Source organism: Nothoprocta perdicaria, unplaced genomic scaffold, assembly GCF_003342845.1.
Source record: "Nothoprocta perdicaria isolate Ctin4 unplaced genomic scaffold, notPer1 scaffold_174, whole genome shotgun sequence".
Taxonomy (NCBI): domain Eukaryota; kingdom Metazoa; phylum Chordata; class Aves; order Tinamiformes; family Tinamidae; genus Nothoprocta; species Nothoprocta perdicaria.
Window position 1 is genome coordinate 744,364 of NW_020454916.1, and position 26,391 is coordinate 770,754.

The following is a 26,391-nucleotide window of genomic DNA, read 5'->3' on the forward strand; positions in this document are numbered from 1 at the left end:
GCGCTTCCCGCCGGCGCTCAGGCGGCCAGTGCGAGCCGGGGCCGCCGGCTCCTCCCCCGCCGCCGCCTGCTGAAACCCCGGCAGAAATTTCATCATGCGCCTCCCCGCCCGCCATGCGGCCTCGTGCCTGCGCGCCCCGCGCGCGCGGCCCCTGTCCCTGCACCTGCCCCTGCCCCTCTCCCTGCCCCTGCCCCTGCCCCTCTCCCTGCCCCTGCCCCTCTCCCTGCCCCTGCCCCTCTCCCTGCCCCTGCTCCCGTCCCTGGGCCCGGAGCCGCCTCAGCAAGTCAATGAACATGTCAATCCGGGTGAACGGAACATGTCAATCCGGGTGGAACTCAGCCCTGAAGACAGGGAAGGGAAGAATTAAATACAGAGCCGCCCGCACGCATCCCAAGGGGATCCTGGTGGCTTAAAGCTGCCTAAAGGTCTCAGGTTGTGAAGATCGCCCAGCACCACGAGGTCAGCGTGTAAGAGGTTTAGGGAGTCCTTAAAAGGAATTTACTAAGGCTTCAGGAAGCAAAAGTGTGATTAAGATGAAGCTAAAATCCTTCTGGGACCTTCATTTTATGTGTGATTCCGGGTTCATATCTCTTACAGCAGGAAACCGCAGACCATTCGGCTACAGTTGGGTGCGGAAGCCGAAGCGAGGGGGGAAGAATCAACTTGCACAAAGTTGCCCGGGAGCGTGGGCAAAGCTTGTGCACGCCTGCAACGTTGGGATAGCGGCCACACATCCTCACTGTCCTCTCTGCTCCCTCCCTTTTAAAAATAGTGTGGGGAGAACTGCATCGTTTTGCCATGCTTCATCCTTTCATGTCTTGCATGCTTCAACTCCACCTTTACTCCCTTGAAGCTGGTTTTAGCAGTACGCTGTTTCTTTTCCCATTTTGGTTGGAGAGAATTTAAGTTGATGCTAGCTGGGTGGAGAAAATGTGTTTGAACGTAAATATTGGTTGCCTGGGATTGCCAAGAGGCTTTGAGTAATCTGCTCAGTGCCTAAACATTACCGTGTGGCCATAGGCTAAACCCATTTAAGACTAGCGGGAAAAACACAGTGAGAAAATTCGTGACCTGTCATTAATTAACTATCTCAGGTTATTAAAAAAAAAAAGGGGGGGGGGAGGCAGTAACTTTGATATGATATTTCTGTACTGGATTTGGTGTGGGACACGTGTGTCTACTGACATGTCTCACTGGACCTTCATCTGCCCATCACACTGGCCCTTTAACTAGTCCCTGCTTGTTTGCTTCCCCATTTCTGTCTTCCAGGACCAGTCTTTACAAAGCCCTTCTTTGCAAGTAGGCTCAGATCTGCTTTCCTGCTTCTTTTGATGCTTGCCAGGCTTAGCCTTTGGCTGCCACTTTCCCAGATTGGGACTAGTAATTACAGTCATCGTTTTGGGCTGCTCTGAACTTCTGAGTGCTGCTCAGTTAAGAGTTATAACCAAGTTAAGGTTAGTACTAATGAAGATAATAGACTGTATGTTGCTGAGACAGGAATCCTCTTGGTCAGGGTTGCTGCAGCGCCTGCTGGGCTTAGGTGGACGTGTTGGGCCTGCCGGGACTTGGGGGTGCAGGATCTGTGCAGGGCCCAAGTGCTCTCATGTAGGCCTGTCTTCCCAGCCTAGACTGCAGCACAGCAACCAGGAGTGCACAGCTGTAGCTACAGCGCTACAGCAGGCTGACACAGTGTCAGACATGGATAATAGAGGACAATATCAGATACTCTGAAACCAAGAGACTGTGCACATGCTACAGAGGGAAACCAGGTCACATTCTGTCTTATCTCAAAGTGCTAACACCCATTACAAAAACCTGGTTTGCACAGGTTGGGTGTTACTTCTGTTCTGTGTCTTTGGACTTCTTGGAGCACAAGCCAGAATAAGTTGCTGTTCCCAGTGCTGGCCCAGCTACTCTGCTAGGCAGAGCGAATGACCTAAGAGATAAAATTCTTCTGTAAGAGAGGAGGAGAATAAAATTGTAGTGGAAGTCACTGGGAAACAAAGGAGAGATTCTGTGTCTCCTGTGGTCTAGAATCTCTTTGCCAGATAGTTGGGATCCAGAATATTGTCTGGCTGTCACTAGTGCTGGAGAAGTTCATCTCTTTYTGACAATGCTAGTCATCAGTGATTTAGGAATATCTAGCTGGAAAAGACCCAGGTTATCCATGCCATTTTTCCTTCATGTGCCCTACTTAGCCTAATGGAGGCTTGTGGGGTTAGTGTGGCACTCTGTCATACAGCAGGGACTGAAGCTTCTTGCCTCCAAAGTGGGGCGTCTGCTCAGAAATAACAGTGGAGAGGGACTCCGTGCTTGCCAAATTAATGAAGACTAATATTAGTGATAAAACAGCACTTTGTATCTTTCTTATTAGAGAGGGAACTAGAGATTGTCCTTTTTTTTTTTTTTTTCTTTTTTTTTCTTATTTTAATCTAAGTCTTTTGGCACTCAGGCCAGACAACAAAGGATGTGGTTATGTGTCATAGGTTTGTAGGTGACAAAATGGCCACCATACATTGAGGGTATGAGATTGCTGACGTGAAAACCTAGGAAGTTTCAACAAGTAAATGAGCAAATGAGTTAGAGTGAGCCGGTACAATGCAGAAGGAGAGCAGCAAGCCAAGGCAGGGCATTACTGGGAGCCACTGGGTTTATGGACAGTTTGTAGAGAAGGTAGGGGACAAACCCCAAGGGAGAGAAGTTTGRCCAAGTGCCTCAAACCTTCTCATCCTACCCTTCCTGAGGCCCAGCCTTTGTGTCTGAGCTAACTCATATTCCGTGGACTCCTCCCTGTGGACAATTTGCATCAGCTCCCTGTGAATACCCTCCCTCCTGGGATTTTGAAGAACAGTCGGCAGTCATTCCAGGCTGTGGTTTCCTCCCAGTGAGCTTTCAGACTTGGTGTTCGGAACACGCTGTATCTTTTAATGTAGCTGTCGTGGCCCTGTTACTGTTAAGCTGAGCTGGTAACTGCTGGTAGTGGAGCATTGCTCATAACTGAGGTCCTCTTTGGTTTTCATTAGAGCTTAGCTGTTTTCCTGCCCGGAGGGGAGCAGGGATATGTGCCCTATCCACAGCCCTTGTGCAGCAGCAGCAGACATAATTTGCTTTGCACCCAATGTCCATTTTTAGCCTGGGCCAGCTATTCTTCATCTGACCTTGGACACAGCCTACATTGCAGTAGCGTTTTTTTCCCACTCCTGTCCTGAATGATTTGTAATGGAGCCATGGGAATCAGATTTAAGTTTCCAGATGCCTCATACTGTGCTTTCTACTCCCAATGACTGAAGCTTTTGCTCATGAATTGAGCAGGGCACAGATCACCAAGAATCCTGTCTTCTCTAGTTTTATTTTTCTCTTCTGGTGATGCCCTTTCTGTGGTGTGTTTGTAGGACAACACTTTGCCACATGTCAAGCCTGACAAAACGGGTCTGCTACCGTAATTTGTTCATGTTTGTCAACACCCACAAATCACATGGCACYGAAGTTCCTCTACTGCACTTCATCCATTTACATCTCCTGTATGCACGCCATGATAAACTATAATGTCATTCTGGGTGCAGGGAGTGACAATATGGCCTTTTTTATGCCAGAAAAGAGTCATTTTTGAGAGGTGCTCATTTTTGAGCTGCTAACTGGGTTAAATCTTTGGTTATTACATTTAAGATCTCAGGCAGAACTGTGCTTTAATCTCTATGTCTGAGTGGAGAAAAAAAAAGTAGAGAAACTGTCAAATTTAAAAGTTGTTTTGAAAGCTGTAGCTTCAACTGAGATAGCCCCTCACTTGTGTCATTTAGGTACTAACAGGACTGCACCACGTTTCGAAGTGCTCTGACAATGCAACCTTTCAAGAACTTCTCAACAAAACTGTTAGTTCCCAAACATTGACTGTCTCTATTTTTGTTCTTTTCCTCTGTCTTGTTGCTTCGGAGAACATTTAAAGGACATACAGATTATTTTCTCCTCAAGACAGGATCTGATACCGTCAGCCTGACACACATCAKTAGTGCTGCTTTAGTCTTTTAAAGCAGCATGTTTCATTCTGTGATCTGCCTGTCACTAGTGGTTGAGAAGACGAAGTGTTCAGCAAAGTGTTCTTACATGCGTTGTGTTCTCCTAAATACTATTAAGAAAACTAGGGGATGAAGAATAACTCTAGACGAATGCTGCATGAGGATCATTTTTGAGAAAATCTTTGGTTTATAGGAGACTGAGAAACTATTGTAAAGCTTACAAATGCAGTTGCCATTTCCCATCGCTAGGTAGAGTTATTACCTCAAGCTGAGATACAGACACCCTGCCTTGTGTTTGTATCAGGAACAGGGATGAAGAACAAATGCAGCAAAGGTCTCTGAGCTGAAAAAGCTGGGGTTGCAAAATTCAACACTGCACTGTGAGAAGAAACAATTGAATGAACATAAGCACGAAGCCAATTATTTTATTTTGACAGAACACTTTTTTTTTGAAGTTTTGTCACAAAAGTATTGAGCCTTTCATGTGAATGTCTTGTTCCTTCATGATAGCAATTTATTCTGCTTTTCTCCTAGGAATCAATTCTGGATTCTGTACAGCGATAAACTTATTATTGTTGTTGTCATATAAACAGTAAAACATAATGTTTTTCCTCCCAACTAGAAGCTCTSGACAAGTTTTTAATAATTGTATCACTTTCCATAAATGCCACCTCATGAGGAGAAAAATAATTGTAAAATAACTCTAAATGCATTATCATTCAAAAGGATAAAAGTAACAAAAAATCAATGATTGCAAAGTAGGAGAAAACTTAGTTCCACATTCAGATTCCTCCTGACGGGTGCCTGAGCCCTCATCACACATGTCAGGTAAAACCACAGGCATGTTTGTGAGGCTGTTTCTATGCCTCAGGAAGAGGGCCAGGAAATAAATAAAAGCAGCGGAGGTYGGTTAATTATCAGCATGTCCTTGGCATCGTATAGATCCATGCCGAGCAGCATTCCCACATGAAATGCCTGGGCATGGTTTACAGGGTAACTCCTACCAAGGTCTGTCTCCGCAGAGTGCCGGGGGGTTCACTCCACTCCCTGTGCAGCCCTGAACAGCTTCTCTTACTTCCTATCAAAATAAAAAAGCATTTGAAACCTTTAAGATCAGTAAAAAAATAAAATTCTTTTATTTCCAGTTATTTTAAAGCATTCCTCTTTYCCAATAAACGGATACACCATATATCCCTCATTCCAGCAATGTACAGTGATTAATTTCTTACCCTGCCACTCAGAGTGCATCATTTCAGCTTTTGGCACATGCTAAGCACCAATCTAAAATTTCACAATGGCTCGTTTTAAGTCAATTATTTGTTGCAAGCCAATCTAATTAACATGAATAGCACTGCAGAGAGTGTACACTGTTTAAATGCAGACAGTACTTTACAGATCAGTGGTGTGTATTATTGCAAGGCAATTCCAGCATTGTTTGTGCAGGAAACAGTCAGCAAAGGTCCGGATCGCAGTGGGAAGGCAGCTGCTGTTCTTACAGGTAAAGGGAAGGCTGGGAGTTGACTTCAGCGGTAAAAAAAAAGGGTAAAAACCCTTTTACTTCTTTATTATGTTAYTACCCACTTTCTTTTTATTTCTCCTTTTGATCTCAAGCAGTAAGGCAATAGATTATAGTAAACAGATTACACTTCTGTGCACCATTTTAACTGTTCCAGGACACGCAGTGGAATTAATGTGGCCAAACATATGGCGGTAAATCATAATTCATTTGCTTTCCTGAAGGCCTTTGTTTTCGTGCAGGATTTAGGGCAAGTGCTTGGATTATGCTTTTACTTGACCTAGACCAGTGTGCCAGCAACTGCAATACAGAAATAATGACTACAGTGGCAAGACAACAAAAGCGTGTGGTACTTTCCTCATTGGCCATTCACAAAGGCTAGTTTTTATTTAATATTTTTGACATTTTGAACTTGAAAAACAAGTGAAGTGAATGAACATTCCAATACGGCTAAACTGTCCTAAAAACTCAGGCTTATTAGGGCTACTTCTGCAATAACCAGAAACTTTAAGTGTTCCAATTACTGAAGGCAGCTTTAAGCCAAACACTTGCATGTACATAGTGCCATTTGGATATGAACGCATTATAAATGTGCAAATTAAGTCACAATYCTGTATTCTTTATGGTCATAAGAAGCCACTAACTCTTACAGAGTGAGATCTGAAGACATGTGGAGTTTCAGTTGAACTCACAGTTTGGATTCATTTGACTGGAAAGCTACATATTATAATTACAGATCTCTGCCTTTTAGATTTGGCTAAGAAATACTAAGAAATCTGAACTGTCAGTAATGCATGCTACAAGTTGGATGCTGGTGAAAAAGCATTTTAGAATAAAACCATTTCTGAGCCATCTCCGCATCCCCGAGTTTTGCTTCTGCACTGGTTTGGGGCAGGACGAGGTGGGAATCAGCTGTCGGGGGCAGCTTAGAGGAGAACAGTCAAGGAGATCCGGYGCTCGCAAGCAGGCACGGAATGGGACTGGGTTCCCTGGAGAACCTCTCCATGTTCAGCAGCAGGTTATGCACTCTCAGAATCAGAGCAGTCTAATGTGATTTGCTGTAAATGTAAATATTGAAGCCAGTCTGTATTTAATTTCCCACACGTATTTAATTTCGTCCTCTGTTTGACCAAGCAAGTGTGATCTRGGAATGGAATAGGGGAAACAAAAGCAGCTTACAGTCAGAACACACGGAAATTACTCATTAATATACATTCCCTGGCCTTCACTGATTATTCATAATAGTAACTGCGTAAATGGTATCAAAACAAAACCACTAAGAGTTGCACTAAAGCTTAGGAAAACAAAACCAAGCTATTCATGGCAGTATATAGAATGTGACCTTGTAAAACCATTTCCTTTTCAGTCATGGACTTGTAGGAGATGTGCTGCTTGCAGAAGAAAATCACAATTTATTTATTAAAATTATTAAAATATTTATTAGATATCTAAGTAGATATTTAGATTCAAATATGTCATGTATATAGTCAATGCCTGGGAAATAGCACAGTCTCACAGCAGCTATTACATTCTGCCTTACACCTTGAATTTTTGCCCACTTTCTCATTTAGAAACCCGTATCCTCAGGCTCCCATGCTTGGAAATATATGGGAAATGAGGAGAGTTTAGCGCAGTAGTTGTTGTGACTAAGCTGTGAGTGGACTTGTGGTAGTTCCATGCCCTGGGACACCCTCTAGAGAGCTTGGGRATGGAGAGGAAGGATGCCCAGCTGGGTGTCCGAACCAGGGCACGTGTGGTGACATGCGCTGTGACTGCCACCCTGTCACCTTTTCACAACAAACTGCTCCTCGCTGGCTGCCCGGGGCAGCACCGCACAGTGCAGGGCAGTGGGGAAGTGTGTGCAGGGGGTAGAGCCCTGCACGTCCCCTTACTCGGAGCTGTCACGGGCTGCACGTGTGTTCCCGAGTGAAATAAACCTGCCTGGCGGCGTGGCAGGTTAATCTCCCCATAAAACAGCTACACAGTGATTACAYTGCAGCCAAACCAGCCACATTTTTTAAGCACAGTGTGTACACGCATAGGCAGGTCATGGTTGACCTTTGCTCATTTACAGTACATTCCCCATTTTCTTCTGAAATTTCCCTTTCAAATTAACCTAACAGAGAACGAGAAAGGCTCGGTGAACATGTCGGTATGAAAAAGTGTCACACTTTGGGTGTGTATATGTACATACCACACAACCTCGATGCCAGCCGTGGCAGTGGGAGTCCATTAACATAAAACCAGGATATACCCGCTTCACTTTTTTGTCTGTAATAAAAGTCACTTAGCAGGTGCGCCGTCCACTAAGTGGCTGCTTCTTTTTATTTTGAGGTGGCAGCACATTGTGGGATGGAGCAAGAATGAGCAACCATGGTCCAAGGTCCATGTGGAACATGGGGGTTCTTGAGCCGGTAGAGCAGCCAGCACCTTGAGTAGCTGCTGTATGATGGGTTTTCCAGTAGGGAAAGGGCAAATACACCTGGATAATGGCTGGTTTGGAGGTAGGACGGGCAGAAAGCAAGAAATGAGCACTGGAGAGGGCAACACTGTGAGGAGATGAGAGGAGGACCGGTGTGAACAGTGATCTCCATCTCCAGGAAACACCGGTGGCCCCACGAGGCGCCAGCATTACGGCACCCTCCACAGAAACGTAGCCTCATACCTACAAAACTCCATTTTGCCAAAGTGCTACCCGCCTTTGATTGCCCGCAGCGGAAAACACCTTTCAAAGCCATAATCTCTCCTCACATTTAATAGTTTTTCCAAAGGAGCGGTCTGGAGAGAGCGGCGGCGGGGATGTGGACAGGGCAGGCCTCCGCGCCGCGATAAGGAGCCCTTTCTGAGGTGCCGTTACCTAGCAACAATCTCGGCAGCTGCCTAATGGCATTTGGGAAGCGCGGAGGCTCCCGCGCGGCGGGAATGAGGGGCTGGAGAGCAGCGAGGCTGCCCTAGCGCTGCGCCCGGCGCCCGGCGAAGGTGAGCGGGGGGGACAGCCCTGCACGGGGGGGCGGCTCCTTCCCCGGGCGGCAGCGCCGGGATACGGCAGCGCTCCCCGCTACCCTGCCCGCCTCCCCGCCGCGGCGCGTCCAGCGCGGGCCGTGCCCGCCAACGTGGCCGCGCTGCCAAGGGAGCAGCGGAGGAGAGGGGGGAGCTAGACCAGGTTCCCGTTTCCACACGGGAGCGCGCGTGGCGCAGCGCTGTTACTCCCCCGCTCCTTCCCCGCCGCCTCGCGTGGCRGCGGCGGCCGTTGCGGCGTTCGTTACGCGCGGCCGTTGGTGCCGGCGCGCGCCGCCACGGAGCGGGCGAGCGGATACGGGCGGCTGCCACGCGGCGGCTCCCGCAAGGGTTAACGGCGCGTGCAGAGTCTCGCCCCGCCCCCTGGGCGCTCGCTGCCCAATGAGCACGGCTTCTGGCGGCGTAGTCCCCGCCCCCTGGGCGCTCGCTGCCCTATGAGCGCGGCGCGTGGCGGCGCGGCCCCGCCCCCGGCGCGGGCAGCGCGCTGCGGGTGACGCGCGCCGGAGCGCGGCCCCGCGCGATGGTGCCGGCGGCGGCGGCCCCGGGAGGCGGCGGCGGTTCCCGCTTCCCCTGCGCGCGGCCGGCGGCTCCGTGCGGGCCGCGCCGCTGAGCGCGCGCCTCCCGCGGCGGGCGAGGCGAGGTGAGGCGGGCAGCGCTCGGAGGGTGCCGGGCTCGGGCAGGCGGGCAGGCCGCGGCGTCCCGCCTGGGCACGGGGCGCCGGGCAGCGGCCTCCCCGCGGGGCCGGGCGGGAGGCGGCAGGTGCCCGCCTGGGACGGGGAGGCTCCGAGGGAGCTTCCGAGGGAAGCGCGTGAGTTACGGAGCGGGGGGGATTGCTGCCCCACCCCCCCGGCTCCCGCCGCTGATAACGGCGCTGCCGAGGGGCAGGAGCGAGAGCCAGGGGGCCTGGACCGGCCCTCGGGCATGGGGACGTGTTGCTCAACGAGGGGCCCCGCTGGGGACGCCGGCAGAAGGAGGCGGCACCCGGGCGCTTCCCTGCTCCCTGGGTTAGTGCAGGTGCTGCCCCTCACCGCGCCCGGATGCTTTGCGTCMGTCCTGCCTCTTTGGTGTCTTCTGTGATTTTTGTTTTTTTCAAGGGGAAGTTAATCCCCAGAGAAATGTCACACCCTTAGAGTGCTTTATTAAATGAAATACCTTTCCGAGTGAGCAGTGCAGCTGTGTAGCAGTGCTCYGTGCAGCCGGCGCGGCTGGGCAGAGCCAGCTCTGCGTGCAAGCCAGGCTTACCCTGCACAGGGGCTTCATCACCTCCGAAGCCAAGATTATTGTAGCGTGATGCCGGAATGACACATATGTAAAAAAAAAAAAAAAAAAAAAAAAAAAAATTTAGTCTTCCGTCATGCGTTCTGTAATCTATAAAATCCCACGTTTTTTGTTGAACTTGTTTCAAGAGGAAGCACATTCAAGAGGTTTTATGTTTGGAGGTTGCGTAACGATACCAGTATTTGCATGGACAGGCTCCAGCATGGTGCATTCCTATTGCATGGGTTTTCCCCACATTTACCCTGGCTTAGGAAGAGTCTTTACTCTTTGGAATCAGCAAGAAGGGTGATAGCAGTGGTGCCTGGCAGTAGATTATGTTGTTAAAGACTCATCTCTAAGGGGCACAGAGGCTGCGTGGCAGGCAGGAGAGCCCGGTAACCTGATGGGACTCAGCCCCCCTGCCCCAGCCCCTCCTGGGGCTGTCACAGGAGCGCGACTGACCCGTTGTCCCCACGCAAAGCCCTTCACCATGAGCGGAGAGGAAGGSTCCCTGGATCACCTTGCAGGTGCTGGGAGTTACCTGGAGAGCAGTTGATGCCTGCAGGGGAAAAGGATGTGCTATGGATGTAGAAGAGCATCTCTAGGGACWGCACAAGACCTGCATCTCATTTAGGAGGCAAATCGAAGGCCAGGGATCAAGGTGGTTTGGAAAGCGTGGGAAAACGCAGAGGTAAGGGAGAGAGATAAGTGAGCCTGGTCATATGCAGATAGATGCCTGGTCAATATGTTTGTCTGGCTGTGCCTGGTCACCAGAGCCTGTCTTGTGTTTTCATAAACTCAATTGCTAACTTTATTCCTGGACGTGAGGATCCTGTTCACGTGCTCATGGAGGTCAGTGCCCGCAGCAGGTCCTAGGGCCTGTGTGTCTAGCAGGCCAGCAGCTGGAGTCAATGAGGGCCTCAGGGCTGGCACGAGCAGGGCCTTGAATGGAGGCCCCTGGGGAACCAGCAGCTGGAGGGACCAGAGAGGCTGGGAGACAAAGTGCCAGCAGCCTGGGTTAGTCCTTGGGCCCCTGGGACTCCGGTCTTGGTGCCAGCCCTTGGAGGCAGTGAGGGTTTGGGTGAGCACAGCTAGAGCTGGGGTCACAGCCCTAGGGACATGTGCAGCCGACGGGAAGGACCGAGTGCGTGTGCTTTGTGTGGYGCTGGCCCTGTGCTCACCGGGGAATAGCAAGCCCTGTGTTTGTGTGTGCATCAAGCTACGTATTCCCTGCTAAGGGACCCTCCGGGTGCTCAGCGAGAGCGGGGGGCAGGATGGGGCCCGGCTGCTGGTGCCGTGTGTCTCTGTGAGCACTGTGCATGTGTGTGTGTATGACTGGGAATACGGGTTCAGTCCGGGGACATGGAGCTGCAGCTGCCTTGCTGCGTTGGACTGTGGGATTTGGCAACCCCCTAACACGGGAAAATGGTCTCTTGAGTTTGAGGATTCAGGAGACTTTGACTTTCAGAACTTGAATTCTGAGTGAAATCAGCAATGACTTCTGTGATAGAGTTTTCAAATGTTAAATTGCCAGTCTGCTTGATGTGAATGGGGCTACTTACGTGACTGTCTAAGTGCATATGTGGGGATACTTAYAAGAAACAATCTTCCTTTTAGACACTTCCTAGTCTTTGCTGTGCCATTCAGTTTTGTTCACAAATTGAAAACCCTTGTGTCAGTTAACAATGTAATATAAAAACTGAAAAATTACTGTCCCCTTTGCTAATGGAGCACTTTTATATGCATATGGATATTCATGTATGCATGTAGCAGCCCAGTCTGTTGATACAAAATTAACAGAATGAAAAGCAGATGGTTCTAGATTGAAATGTCTCTGGTTACACAGTTTTCATATGAGCTACCAAGTGCTGCCTCAGCATCTGGCCTTGCCTCCACCCAAAAAGCCTCCTAGCTTGGGGAGTACTGCCAAAGCAACTTGTTATTTCTAAATGTGATGAATATACTTCATATGGAAGATATTAAAATGGAAATCCTATCTCACATTTCTTTCTGAAGAGTTTTAGCACAGTTTTAGTTCAATGCAACCCCACAGTCCAATAATCAGCAGTTACTTTCAAGTAATAKCCATTTGCTCTCTCCAGACAGAACTAATTCCAACAGCTGTTAGAGCAGACAACTGAAATGGAGCAGCARAATGGCACCTAGTACTGAAAAGTGGAAAAATAGGGGCTTTTTCCTTTTGGGAGGTGCTGTGGTTTGTATGGATGCATGGAGTTCTACCCGTTTCATGTGCTGAAGTCATTGTTTTGTCTTGGCCCTCTCACCTTCTCTATTGCTCGTTGTGTGGCGATAGAGGGGACAAATACGAACAARACAACACAGGAGATGCTTTTAATACAGTGGTGTTTTTCAGTGCCAGAGGCTGCTGGTGCATATAGATTTTTCCTTAAATAGAATTTGTTTTGGAGGGCACATGATCTAATTTCTCTTGTTTCCTCTCCAAGTTGCTGGTATGTGACGCTCCAGTATTAATGCTAGAAACAAAGTCATTTTTCCAGGGCCTGCATCTCAAGTCGTCATGTAGCACATTTTATACCTGAAGGTGATGCCTAAAGGTTTAGTTTACAGGTTTAGTTTACAAGTCTCCATGSAGATGGAGCACAGAATTAAAGACAACATGTGTTTAAAAAAAAAAAATTGCATAAAGTGCTTTTTTCATATTAAGCTACAGCTCTTTAACAACTACAGATATGTTAATTTGGGGCACCTGTGAAATTTCTTGTTTTTCCTTGTGTGCTTCATAGTTGCCTTTCCAGTTCTGTTTCATTTTTCTAGTAATGGGCAAATAAGCAGTATCACCTTCCAGCTGCTGCCCTCACACTCTGGTTGTTGGGTGTTGCTGCCCGGGTGATTCATGCAGCTTGCTCGAGGACAGTATTTTCCCAGTAGACTCTTCGTAGCCTGTGGCCTCACTCACTGGCTAAACAGGTTGTTTTGGTCGCAGTAGCTCTTCTCCACCTGGTATTTTTCAGGCAGGATTATTGGCCTTTGACAGTGTTCAATGCCCTGCTTGGAATCTGTTGTGCATGGAGGCACCTTCGGTTCTGCTCACATGCAAGACTTTGCAGGAATGGACCTTCATAAAGTTTAGAACCTGTGGTGTTTTTCTCCACTGTCGTTTGTTTTCAGTAGTAATAAAGTGCCCTTTTGTAATCCAGTGCATAGAAAGCAGGCACAATATCCATTTAAAAAATATTTTTTGCTGTAAGATAAATTACAGAACATGCAACTGTATTTTTAGAGAGTATAGACTTGGTGTGCYATACAGATTGCTTGCTTTGGGAGTTGTCTGTTCTGGTTGAAAATGTGAAGTTTGAGATAAATGCAAAATAATGTAAATAGCATGAGTTAGTAATGTTAAAAGATGATAATTTTGCGGGCATATTCACTGCCTGTTGGACACAACACCATAACRTTTCCCTAGTTTTTCCAAGGGATCTCATCTTCTCACACGCTAGTGACCCCCAGTTCTGCAAAACTTTTTCTTCAGTTTTTTAGTTTTGTGCTCTGTAGATGTATTGAAATGATAATTTATTAACTGCTACAAAAGTCAAAGCCGTGGAATATTGTGGTAGAACATATTAATGCTTGCTCTTGCCTRGCTAACTGATGCTCTGGGCATTCCCTAAATTATGTTTTTTGACTAACTAACTCACTAGAGTTCTTACCTGTTGATGTTAAAAGTGTTCCTAATCAGGAAACACTGTTAGCTTGTTTGTAAAGTTCTTGCTTGACTCCAGTATGCAGTTAACGGTTAATGGGATCTTTCCTCAAATGCCTGAAAATGCATTTATAGGAGTATTTGTGTGTGTGTGTGTGTGTGTGTGTGTGTGTGTGTGTGTGTGTATGAAAATGACCTCAACCAAGTCCTCAAAATAGGTTAGTATTTGACATTTATCAAAGGGTTACTTACTCTTAGAGCTGAGTACATCTCACAGTCATATTCTGTATTGACCTGTAGGTTGTATTTGATCATCTTTTATTATCCTCATAGAAGACTTAAATATCACTCTTTTATAAGGGCAGGTTTGATGGGACCGAGAGAATAAGCAAGTGGATATATATTAACTTTTTAATAATTAAATTACTACTTCATGTGTATTCTTACATAAATATTATGCCAGTACAATTAAAGAAATGAATGTTTTCTTTCTATACAGTTGCTCTTTCTTTCACTCTTCTTTATAAAACTAAGCAATGCTTGCTTTATCTTTTGCAGTAAATTTATCAGTGACTTTACAGATTTATATAAATATTTGTCTTGCTTTGGTCTACAATGCAAGTCCAAGGGAGCTCATTACTGAGGCCTTCTGCTTCAAAGTTATTTCTTGATTTTCTTATATTTCTTGATTTGATTTCTGTATTACTTTAAGCTTGATGCAGTTTTCATTTGTTTTTGACAGTCGATTGTCTTTAGGAAATGGCCTCTTCTAAATCCCTGATGAACCTTCTAACCTTCACTTTTGGATCAGCAGTAGGGTTTTTCCTGTGCTATCTCCTGTTCAGCATGATCCTAGAAGAACAGATTAAGATCCAGCCTCACATTCTTCACAATGATCCACACGGCCAACATTCAGCAGATACTGGTAGTAATCAGTTGCAAGGACAGATGAATTTCAATGCAGACTCTGGACAGCATAAAGGTATTTTTTACACCAGATAATAGTTTGCCTCCTTCATGTATAATGCAAAATGTTATTGTTACTGCTAAGAATTTGTATGAATGTTCTTCTTCCATTTTATGAATGTTCTTCTTCCATTTTGCCCATGTGCAGAATGAATAGCTTTGTTCTCCTGAGATGTATTGAATGATATTTCTGTTTGTTTTTATTACAGTAGTGATTTTTCCTTCAGCCTTAGTACTCACCTGCTTGTCCAGTTGCTGTATGCAGACTTGGCAGTGTCCTTAGGAATCATTGATAACAGTTGTGGTTTTTAAATAAGCAGATTTATTTGCTAGCACTGTAGAGGTGACAGGGTTGTTTTTTTATCATTTTTCCTTAAAGAAGCTAGTCTTGGACTGTTTCTAGTTTCTGACCTAGCCTGTAAGATAAAAATGAAATAGAAATTAACATTTTGAAAGGATTAGTAGAACTCAGAATTGGTGCAGGAGAGAGGCCACTATTGGCACTGTTTGCCAAGTTAAATATGTAGACGATCAAAGGCACATAGCTGTGCTTGGACCAAACCAAACTGAGTTGCACTTGAACATGTTATTTCATTCTGTTCTGTTTTTTTAAGAATGCAGACCCATGTTCAGGCRAGGGCAATTTGGCTGAGTAAAATTGATTGCAATATAATGCATCAGCTGAACAAACCATTAATCAGTGATTTTCTAAATAAGAGTTTCAAAATAGAAGATTTTAAATTGCTCAGTTAAGACAAGTTTGTGAGTGTTTTGTATGCAATCRTAGAGAATTATTATTCAGCAAACTGACCTATTACTGCACTAAGGATAAAGAGGACCAGTCCTGCAGATCTTGCTCTCCATGGAGAGATTATCTGCCAAGAATAAAAGGATTTCAGCACAGTAACAATATTAGTTCACAGTATCCTAAATCTTATTACAAATATGTTTTAACTTAACTTGGTCATAAAATCTTTGTTTTGGTTTACTATATACTTTTTCCTTCAGAAATGCATTACTGTTTTGGGAATATTTATTATATTTTCTTAATTAACATAAATACATATACCAAAAAATAGGTGGTCTTTTTTATTGTATTATTGTCATCATTAAGTTTTCATCAGTGAAAAGGTAAAATATTCAGCTTTTTAACTTTCATTGTTCTCCCAGCACCAGGAGGATGGCTTCTAGTAATTTTTATGTATGTGAGACTTCATAAAATCCTCATAAAAAGAAATAGATGATCCTCTGTCTGTTTTGCTTGTCAAAGAAATGTAATACAGGTTAAGAACTTGCCTTTTAACTTGCCTTTTTTTTTTCCTTTTTCTTTTTTAAGATGAGAATAAAAATGTTGCAGAAGGACTCTATCAGAAGGTGAAAATACTCTGTTGGGTGATGACTGGACCTCAGAATCTAGAAAAGAAAGCCAGACATGTTAAGGCCACTTGGGCCCAGCGTTGTAATATAATACTTTTTATGAGCTCTGAGGAAAATAAAGACTTTCCAACTGTGGGCCTAGAAACCAAAGAAGGCAGGGACCAACTCTACTGGAAGACTATTAAAGCTTTTCAATACGTTTATGACCATTATTTTGATGATGCTGACTGGTTTATGAAGGCAGATGATGATACGTATGTTATATTGGACAATTTGAGATGGCTCCTTTCCAAATACAATCCTGAACAACCAATATACTTTGGAAGGAGGTTTAAACCTTACGTGAAACAAGGATACATGAGTGGAGGAGCAGGATATGTTCTAAGCAAAGAAGCTCTGAAGAGATTTGTTACAGCATTTAAAACCAACAAGTGTTCTCACAGTTCTTCTATTGAAGACCTGGCACTAGGAAAATGCATGGAGATCATTAATGTGGAAGCAGGAGATTCTAGGGATACAAATGGCAGAGAAACTTTTCATCCTTTTGTCCCCGAGCATCTCTTAATCAGAGGATACCTACCAAAAACTTTCTGGTACTGGAATTATAATTATTATCCCGCTATAGAGGTAAGTCCTTAGAAGGCTGGTACCCACTATATGCAATACATCTTGTACTGCTATGATATGTTGTCAGAATAATGAGAGCTAAATGTATTTTACACCAAAAAGCTTTGTAGTGAGATCCTGAGATGCATTTGTTTGTAGAAATGCTCAGTGTGCTTGTCCTCAACTAAAATGTAGTCCAGAAGGAAGATGCAAACCAGGAGTTATGGCTGGAGACTTCTGAAACATCCCTACTGCCAGAACCTCTGATTATCCTTTGTGCTCCCCATCTGAATTCCACGATTTTTAAAAAGCTACTCAAGGTTAAAGGGATCTAAAGGTACTCAGTATTGCAGAGTTTGATTGGCCCACAGTCTGTGGCACATGGTGAAGCTGCTATTTTCATGATTAAACCTTCAAAAGTGAGATTACTATTTTTCAGGAAGATTTGAGATCTGTGTAGGTGGCCAATCTCAAGAAATGGATTTGGGATTCTTTTGATGTGATAAACCTGAAAAAAACGAGATGCCATTAATTATARAAGTCTATTTCTTTATACTTGTATTCAGTGGCTCGAGCATTTCATATGTAMAAAGTACCTAAGCTCTTGTATTTGCTTTGTATTGTGTCAGGATAAATCACRTTTATCAAAATTTTCTATCTGGCAAATAAGCTCACAAAACATAACTGAGGTTAAAGACAATCTCAGCTGTCTGTAGGTGCTCTCTATTTTGAGGGCTACAAAGAAGTTTTAAGAACACCTGAATCAAAGGCAGTGTCTCTTGGAGYTGACTCGGAGCTAATCAAAGCCAAGTTGTGACAAATGTATTAGCAATAATCCTTAAGCTCTTAAAATGCTTAGGAATGTCAACAGAAGTGGTAAACTTCTGTTTAAAGAAAAAAGACAAGAGTAAACACAGGAGGGTAAGTACTGAACAACATACTGCAGTGCGTCAAAACACACAGACACAGCTGCCTGTCTGCATGCTCTGGGTAATGCTGCCATGAATATGTATATGTTGCTTCATATATACCTGCAATGTATGGGCCTGAAGCTACCTGCTGCTCTGTAGTTTTGTTTAAACATTTTTGTCAAAACAGAAGCATGGAAAAGGAAACAAAACTTTGCCCTGTGTCCTTAATGAGGGCAGCTGCAGCTTCATCGTTGGCTTGATTACAGAAGCAGAAATCTGCCCAGCTTTTTTGGGGCAAGTGATTAAATAAATCTTTGATCCATTTTGCTTGGTTAATCAAGCTTTGAAGTGTATGGATGACTGATAATACTAAGTTTCTCACCATGAGGTCAGATGTGCATTTGAATTCTTCCTGGGACGTATCTAGAGCACACTGTGGAATTCTTGCCCATCATTTAAACTTTTTTTTTTTTCCCCCCTATTCCAGGGTCCTGGATGCTGCTCTGATCTCGCTGTTTCATTCCACTATGTTGATTCGATGACTATGTATCAGTTGGAGTATTTGATTTATCATCTCCGTCCATATGGGTATTTGTACCGGTACGATCCCGATTCTGCAAAGAATCCAGAAGAGCAGGATAAAAATGAAGCACTGGAGGATAACCCAAAGCTAAGGCAAAAAGTTTCTGAGAATTAATCAGGCTTTGAAGAGAACTGAGAGGCCAGTATGGTGAAGAATCTCCTGCATCAAGCTTGGACAGAAGGCCAGAATTCCTCATGGTGACTCTTACATCCCCAGTCATCGTTGGCAGTGTTTTCTGTCCATAGCTGTGTAAAACAGAGTCTCGTGCTGGCTCTGACTGGGGTAGTGTGACCTTGCAGCCCCGCTCATAAAGATTTGGGCCCTAAAGCTGTGAATGAAGTAGGAAGCTGTGCTGGTGCACTGGTACCCGGGAGAACTCTCACGAAAAATSTGGTGGGCAGGTTCAAAGATAATCATGCAGTATTTCTGCCCCTTTTCTGCTTTTTATTTCCTTCCATGTGTTCTGTTAGGTCGGCTCCAATAGGAGACACCTGATGCTGCACAGTGAAATACTTCATGATGATTTTCTGTAGCATTCTTGGTATCGCAAAGTTTTGTTAAATATCTTGCCCTATAGGGAAGGAATGGGGTGGAAACAGTCTCAAATTCATTTGCCTTAAAGACAGAYTGGTTAATGTGAGCAGACAGACATCAGCTCAAATGATTTAATCCAAATTGTTTTCCCAATGAAATTCATAGCTATGAATTCATTTCTTTTAAAACCCTGTTTACTAAAGCTACTGTACGAAAGAATATGAAGTTTAATCACTACAGTTCTGTGGAGAAATGTTTAAATTTGAGGTGATAGGAGGAGCTTACCTATTTGCCTGTGGCAGTGCTTTCTTTTTGTCTGCAATGTATCGATTTCTTGACCAAATAGTTATAAAAATCATCTCAGAACTTCTCAGCAAAAGATAAGGTGGATTTTTTTAATCTGTCTTATCACATCTTCTATGTAAACCAGGAAATTTACTATTTTAGCAGAGTTACACTGGCACATAATAACATGGGTTCACCCAGTATTGTAAGTAGTTTATTTTTATTTTTTCATCACTGTATTTTAAATTTCTGGAGCCACTGTGTTTATAAAAAAGGTACAAACAAGTCCTGTTTTAACACTGCAGCAAAGCTGATTTGGTTGTTTCTGTACACATTTAATTCATTTGCTTGAAGTACTTAATTCCACTTCTCTGAGGATTTTCTGCTCAATTTGAAACTTTGTTCTGTRTTTGTTTGTTCTCCGTTTCAGGACCAAGTGTTAAATGCTGCCTCAATAACTTAGTGTTCAGGTAAGCCCACCTGAATGCAGGGATGCTTCAGAGCGCATTAACCTTCTCCACCCTGTCACGGGTGTCTCTGCTTCTTATCTAAACACCCTTTCTTGGTCTTCTCTGTGGTGGCAAGGTTTGTATTTTCATTACTGGGGAGTTCTCAGAGGCCAAGCCTACATTTTATATGCACCACATAAAACCTTTTAGTTTTCTCTCTTTCAAATTCACTTGCTAGTGAGTTTTTTTGAGTGCRTTTTTTAAGCTTGATGCATAGAGTGTCTTTATTCCACATTTGGTCAGAAGTTTCTTTATCTTTTTATCAGTTTATCTTCATCATATTGATGAATTTGGATGGAACCTGATTACCTCCAGCCATAGTTTTGGAAAGGGCACATAGTGGGAGCAGACGGCCTTCCCAGGCCCTGCTGTCCTGTAGGATGTTTCTAGAAGAGGATGTTACCCCAAAGTACTGGATTTTTTTTTTCTCTCCCAAAGGTGGGATTGGGATCATGGGGATTGGGGTCCTGCAAGTCTGTCATGACTTTTATTCTGATTGTTACTCTGCAGCATGATGGCAGTCATGGAAACATCTCATGCTATTGAAATATATCCACCTTTGCTGCTTTGCCTGAATATAGGCTGGGTTTATGTATCAAGTATCAATTACATAGTTCCAATTAAATAGTATCAGGGTTAAATCTGTGGGTATTTAATAAACAAGATTTGCTTCTGAAGTACTGAAAAGGATAGGAGCTTTATTTTATGTTAATACAGTTATTTAGAAAATTTTAACTGCATTTAAGGAAGGAAASCCCTTCAGTCTGTGCTAAAATGGCCTCCTGTCCAAAGGGGGTGTCCAGCAGCTCTAGTCAGATGCTTCCYGTTGTGAGCTAAATGTTTATCCTGTGTGCGACCCAACCAATGGTGTTGTGAAATCCATATGTTATTGATAACTGCAGTGACTCTGTTCAGCCTCGCAATTAAAACATTCTGCAGTGTTTAAGGAAACTGTAAAATGAAATCAAGATCACAACTTCCAACTTAATCTCTTTGTAATTTCGGGCTTCATAGAAGGCCTGCTGTGCTGCTGTCTCGTTCCTTATTTCTGCTTTCTTCATGATTTCTTCCCTTGGGATTTAAAGATTTTGTTTCCCCCAGGTGCAGGGCTAGTCTTGCATGTTTTCTGCAGGTTTGTGCCTTATGTCTGCCGTGCTGTGCCCTGTGAATAATCATTTCCTCTTCATCTTCCCTACTATCCTTTCCTGAATTTGCAGTTTTCTCACCCATAAGTGCCCGGTGGATGGGGGGAGCAGATAGGGATGTCTGAGCTGCACAAGTCAGTGGGTGAGGAGGAAGGGAACCTGATGCTGGGGAGTTCCCAGAGGAGCCTTTTCCCTTGTGGGTTTTAAGAGCGTCTCCCTCCACAAAATGTGTAGGATCTAGGGGGGGATGAAGGGAAGGATGGAGCAAGCAGCTTGTCAACGGGCAGGTTTCATTTGATCAGGCAAGGAGGCTGAAATCAAGGTTTATGACAAATAGGTGGCCTGYCTGGAGAAATACATACAGAATAAGTAGAGCCTTCTCTTTAGGCATTTCCTTCAGCTGTGTTTCAAAGTGTCCTTCTTCCTAGGCCTCTGAAGCTATTGGGGTTTGGTTTTTTTTGCCATTCTAGCAGTATTGCAGAGAAACTTTTCTTGCCTTCCAGTATCCAGCCAAGCTTGAGAAGACTTCATTTTTCACACTGTGCCATCAAAGCAGCAGCCTCTTGCTCCCCATTGGGTTGTATTGTCCCAACYGCAAGCTGATACCTATGAAATAATTGCTTTCTATCTCTTCTCCCTTCCAAAGCTTGACAAGATTGGGATGTGAACATTTAGTGTACTTTTCCTGTACGATATGGTACAACTATTGGTAGGTTATTATTTCACTCTCCGCTTTTTGTGCTTTCAAATAATGTCTGTTGAATTTGAGTATTTCTGCAGCCCAGTGGGGCTGCTGTGTTTTGAGCTGATAAATCTTTCTGAAGCAGGAAGCATAGACTCTTTTAGGCCGCACACATCATTGCTCAGTTAAAAAATGTTTCTTAAACCTAAAAGCTGCCATCGCCAACCGAAGTGAACCAAATGATGCAAGTAAGGAATTCTGAGCTCGTTTGCTTGAGATTAGTAGACACCAGGCTTTCCTTAAACCATCACTTGTACCTGGATATGGGAAATTGCATGGGTGTCACCAGGTGAGAGAGTGTCACTTCAACCTAGTACACGTGTGTGTGAGCTCTGAAAGGATGAGACRACAACAACCCAGTTGTTGCCTTCTGATCAACGCTCTTAATCAGAGCAATAGGATTAGTCTTTATTTTCAGAAAAAGACGAGTTTTAAGCTTATTTCACTCCTAACCCATTTTTGACATCTTATTTTAGTCTTGTTAAAAGGGGTTAAACACCGCTGGTATCAGCAGCATCTTTCATTCTGTCATTCTGTGAAAGCTCCTTTCCTGATGTACTTTATCTTTGAGGACACTTTGGTTTGCTTTGAATATTAAAATAACCTTTCACATGTTGCCATTTGCTCTGTTATGCTTCCAAAAGTAAAAAATTCAATGAATAGCTGGTAGATCTGTTATAAACAATTTGCTGAGAAGTTTTTTTTTTCCTTTTAATCAATGTCTCGGAGAACTGTGTTATTTCCCCAGTGTACCTGCTACTGCTACTGATTGTGTGCACACAGATGAAAACAGATCCTCACTACAGGACTGCTTGGAGAGACTCGTTTTTTTCCTTTCCCTGACAACTTCTGTGGAAGGACTGTATTTTACCACATTGTATTTAAAATATTCCACAAATCTTCATAATACCCTAAGAGAATTTAACATTGCTGCTGGGCAGTATGTTTGTGTAGAACTCGTCAGTGTTTCCCTTTGCAGTTACAGACACTCACATCCCTGAGAAGGGTGCGAGGTGGTCACTGGTCCAGTGGGATCACCGTAAGGATTTGTTTCTTCTTTGAAGTGCCTTTGACAAATTTTTAGCATCAAAATTAAGTTGAAAATTGAACGAATAAAATAACTTATCTCATGTAACAGTGCATGTCTCTCTTCATTTATCCCTCCTAAATCCCGTTATAATTACAGCAGCACAATTCAATGTCCTAAAGTTGCACCTACTTTTTTTTTAAGCAGGTATAGAAAAACTGAGCAATTCTCACCCTTTATAACATTTTTGTGGTATGTGTAAGAGCTACCTAAGAAGAAAACCCAACCCTGATAAACCCGRCMCGGATATATTTTGGATGTGAAATTGGCCATAGGTGCTCGTGTGGGATTYGCATAAGACTGGGGGGCTGTTCCTGCATGACCCTGACTGGGTGTTTCAGGGCTGTTGCAGAGACCTGAGTGCACTGGTTAAGGCCAATACCACAATAGTAAAGCAAAGCTATGGAAAATTAACCTTTTTTTTATTTGATTTTTGTAGGAAAGACTACAAAGGCTTATTCCTTCAGTGAACTTGTTAAACCTCAACAACTTTTTTTGTGGGAGCAAGTGCCATGCTGCAAGTACCTAATCTTTGCTTTTTGAGAGCACGGTTAAGCACGGAATGCTGATGAAAAACCTACAGCATGCATTGGCAGCACTGGACTCAGTGCAATTGGTTCTTTGCATTTAGTGTTTGTGGCTCTATTGATCTTCCCAGCCTTGGTTAGGTGAAGAATATTTGACAGGGTACAGGATAATTTGGGCAGAGATAATAGTTTCACTGCACTTTTTTTTGTTGCTTTTAAATTTGCATAACATGATCAAATATTGCAGTTCTTTAGGCCTGTTTTCACACATCTGTTATTTTAAAATAAACTTACAGTATACAAAGGCAAAATCTCAATGTAATGATTTAGTTTTCAAAATCTGGCATGCCAGTGTGGCATTTAGATTTTCTCCTTTATTATTACAATTAAAGTCCACTACTTTTTTTTTTTAACTACTTTTCCAAATAGCCTGTTGAAAACGCCCAGTTTACTAAAGTGCTGTCTAGAGCTAGACGCATTTCSTGTGATTTTGTTCATGGAAAATAAGGTTCATCAGTAAAATATATTTTATTTATGCAGATAGGAAGCAGCTTTTCTCGGTGTATGAAACACTAGATGTTGCCCACGGTAGGTACAATCACGGTACAACTGTTAAGTATTTCCCTGCCTTAAGCACTCTAAGAGATACTATTGTCAGGCCTACCTTGGTTTAATCACCTGCTTCATTACTCTTGACTGGAATGTAAACGTCTATAAAATGCAGAAGTTGTGACCACAAGTTTAACTGTGCCCAGCAGCAAGAGTATTTTAGCTATGGAACAGCGACAGACTGAACAGAAGATAAGTCTTGTTCCTAAAGTTCCAGGTTCAGCTTATACATTTGTGACCTAAAGCTGCTTGGTCCTATTGCCAGGACCAAGCCCCAGGGTGAAACTATGGGAAAGAAAAACTGTTCCCCAAGCATGGGCTTCTCTTGCTTTTCTCTCCTGCTTTGTCTTTCATATGCAACAGTCTGCAGATTTGATTTGCAGAACCTGTAAAGATATAACCAAAACATGATAAAAYAATTATCAGTTATAAATATGTAACTGATTAATCAAGGTAAGTGCTCGTAGCCTGCTCRCTTGCAGAAAGCCTCATTGGCCCAAGGAAATTTCCTAGGGTTTGGTGTATTAATAGCAGTTGGAAAGAAATAGTATGTAAAACACCCTKTTACTATAAGTTCCTAACTTAAAAAGATTTTGGCATCAGTCTATCTAAATGAGTCTCTACCAAAGCAAGTGTTGGAGTCCTGTTTTATCAGTTGATGCTTGAAATCCTTCTCTGTTTAGTAGGAGATACTGCTAGACTGGCAGCTAGACAACCACCTGTGACGGGAGTTGGGCTGAAGACCTATGAAAAATGTTTCCATTTCTGTTTCATTTTCCTTACAGAAGAAGGAACGCTCTCTGCACCTTCTTTCAGAAGGACCATGAATTTTCTAGCTTTTCAGTAATTACTGCTAGAATCATTCTGTAATTTGGGGCTTTTACCCAAAGGGATGAACAGTTTCTTACCAAGCTGAGAGGCAATAGTGTTACAGACTAAAGGAATAGATGAGAGATGTGAGCCTGATGGGATTGTTAATAAAAAGATGATGTGAATAATTTGCCTGTTTGTTTTTTTTAAGCTCTAAAACTTGCCTTGTGCAGGTACAAGGCATGTACATCCTGCACATTGTGTTTGCAGGATACAGTTCAGTTTTACACTGCTCACCTGTGGCCCCTGTTAATCCACATCTCTGGTATCATGAATCAAAAGATCTCTTTTGTGTCCTTGAATTTCTAACCAGCTTTTCAAACACCCCTCTTTTGATTTCTTCTCCTCCTAGGATAAATCCTAATCCACTGAAAGGAAAGGAGCTTTGCCAGTAACTTCAATCATATGAAGAACCAGGTCAGGGCTGTGACCCTGCCCCACTCTGGATTTTCCATCTTCCCCCCAGCAGCTCTGGACCATGTGTGCTGGTCATCCAGGTCTCATCTCGCACCAATACCCTCCACCTTTTACACATTTGTACTGTGTTTTGGTGTCTAGGTGTGAATTATTAACTAGGAATCACCAGCTATCAAGCCGTTAAATCTCACCCTTCTGTTGCCTGCCACTGAAGACTGCAAGCGTAAGCACTTAAGCCAAATGTTAACTCAGGGCCAAATACTGAGTAATTGACAGAAATCAAAATAAACAGATGTAAATGTATAACCTGTTTTTGGAATGAACTGACTCCAAACTCCACCCCACACACAAGGATATTGCAGCATTTTCAGGTATCTGCTTCGTGACTATTTAACCTGGAGGGGGGGGTGGCAGTGAACTTGAGCCTTTATTGTTCTTAGATTTGTAGTCCAGATGGCTGGTCTATGGCAATTAAGTATACATCACAGGCAAATGATATCAGGCGGTTGACATTTAGCCAGACCAGAATAGTATCTTAACAGCACCAGTAGTTCAAGCATTTGCCGTAGAAAATAGCAGGTTTCATGTAGTCCACAGCAGATCCTGTTGAAATCATAACTGAAATGTGATAAGTGTTTCAAGGGCAGGTAGGGTAATCGTGTGTAAACCTCATTTTTAAGTGTAATTTAGAAAAATGAACCTCTCCTGTTCAGAAGCTGGCACAGCTTCAACGGGAACAGGGAACTCTTTGTTCCTACTTGTCAATGTTGCCTCAGTTTTTAGTGGAGAACAGGCACTGTCTATTTACCCACATTCAAACATCTGTTGTCAGGCTAATCAAGAGCATCCTGCCTTTGAAACAATCCCTGTGAGCTCACTTGGGGACAAAACTTCATTTCCTTCAGCCTCACTCAAAATGCACAGTCTGTGTTCTTGGTTTAAGTAAGTTCCATATCTCTAAATGCAGAAGTCTTACCAAAGTTAGATCTGAATATTAACAAATTCACACCAGTCCTCCGGTAGGTGACTCCAATGCATCAAGCTGTCTTCTTGCTTTAATACAATTAATATAATACAATATTTTTCAATGCAAAATAGTGTTAGGGTCTTATTAATGCATTATGCACCTGCCAGCATTTCCCTAGGAGAAGGAGCCAGAGCTCACAGGGGTCCCACTTACTGTATCCAGCAGCAGCAGAGATTCCTACCTGACTGAAGAGAGGATCTGGTTTTACAGTTGGGTGTTATGCTGGATCTCAGGGGCATCATCTGTATCACTTTGAGCACCTCATGCATCTTCTGCATATAAACTTTGGTACTTGGTATTTTCTGCTATCTGGCAGAAAATTCTGTGTTTAGTAACACTCCAAACCTTTCCATCTGAATGCAAAAATCATCTTAACTGTCCTGAAAAGCCTTGGCTTCTTGAAAGGGTGAGGTTTCAGGATGAGACTCACTTGCATAGGGATATTTGGCCGTTTGCAGGAATTTAAAGGCCTGAATAACCCAATCTGACCTCATAGCTGACTCTGTTTTGAGGGAGGATCCTGGACTAAGCAGTCCCTTTTTGCCCGAATTATCCTACAATTTCATATTCTTTCTCCCTTTCAGAGGGTAATGAGGTATAATTGAAGGGCTATATCATATCATTCCACATAATACTACACAAAATATGTTATTCCTTTTATGTCCTTTTGTTACAGATGGGTAGTTAGATACCTATATTGTTTTTTGGCA

At 43.6% G+C, this 26,391-nt stretch overlaps 1 protein-coding gene across 2 annotated transcripts; it reads left to right on the top strand.

The window, feature by feature from the left end:
- The first annotated feature begins 9,131 nt into the window (after window positions 1-9,131).
- C1GALT1 (core 1 synthase, glycoprotein-N-acetylgalactosamine 3-beta-galactosyltransferase 1) lies at window positions 9,132-22,122 on the top strand. 2 transcript variants are annotated; one of them, XR_003248831.1, is made up of 5 exons: window positions 9,132-9,187; window positions 14,229-14,468; window positions 15,789-16,456; window positions 17,834-19,218; window positions 20,906-22,122. XR_003248831.1 is itself a non-coding variant. In XM_026036263.1 (4 exons), the coding sequence occupies exons 2-4, from the start codon at window positions 14,246-14,248 to the stop codon at window positions 18,041-18,043; spliced, it is 1,101 nt and encodes a 366-aa protein (XP_025892048.1). In that variant the 5' UTR covers window positions 9,132-9,187; window positions 14,229-14,245; the 3' UTR covers window positions 18,044-22,102. The 2 variants fall into 2 exon arrangements, 1 of the variants encoding a protein (XP_025892048.1); XM_026036263.1 differs by having other exon boundaries at window positions 17,834-22,102.
- The last annotated feature ends 4,269 nt before the right edge of the window (window positions 22,123-26,391 follow it).

Excerpts from the sequence above, each read along its gene's own strand:
- C1GALT1 (XM_026036263.1), top strand. The coding sequence starts at position 14,246 with ATGGCCTCTTCTAAATCCCTGATGAACCTTCTAACCTTCACTTTTGGA. Across the intron at positions 14,469-15,788 it reads AGACTCTGGACAGCATAAAG|ATGAGAATAAAAATGTTGCA; the intron begins GTATTTTTTACA and ends TTCTTTTTTAAG. Across the intron at positions 16,457-17,833 it reads ATTATTATCCCGCTATAGAG|GGTCCTGGATGCTGCTCTGA; the intron begins GTAAGTCCTTAG and ends CCCCTATTCCAG.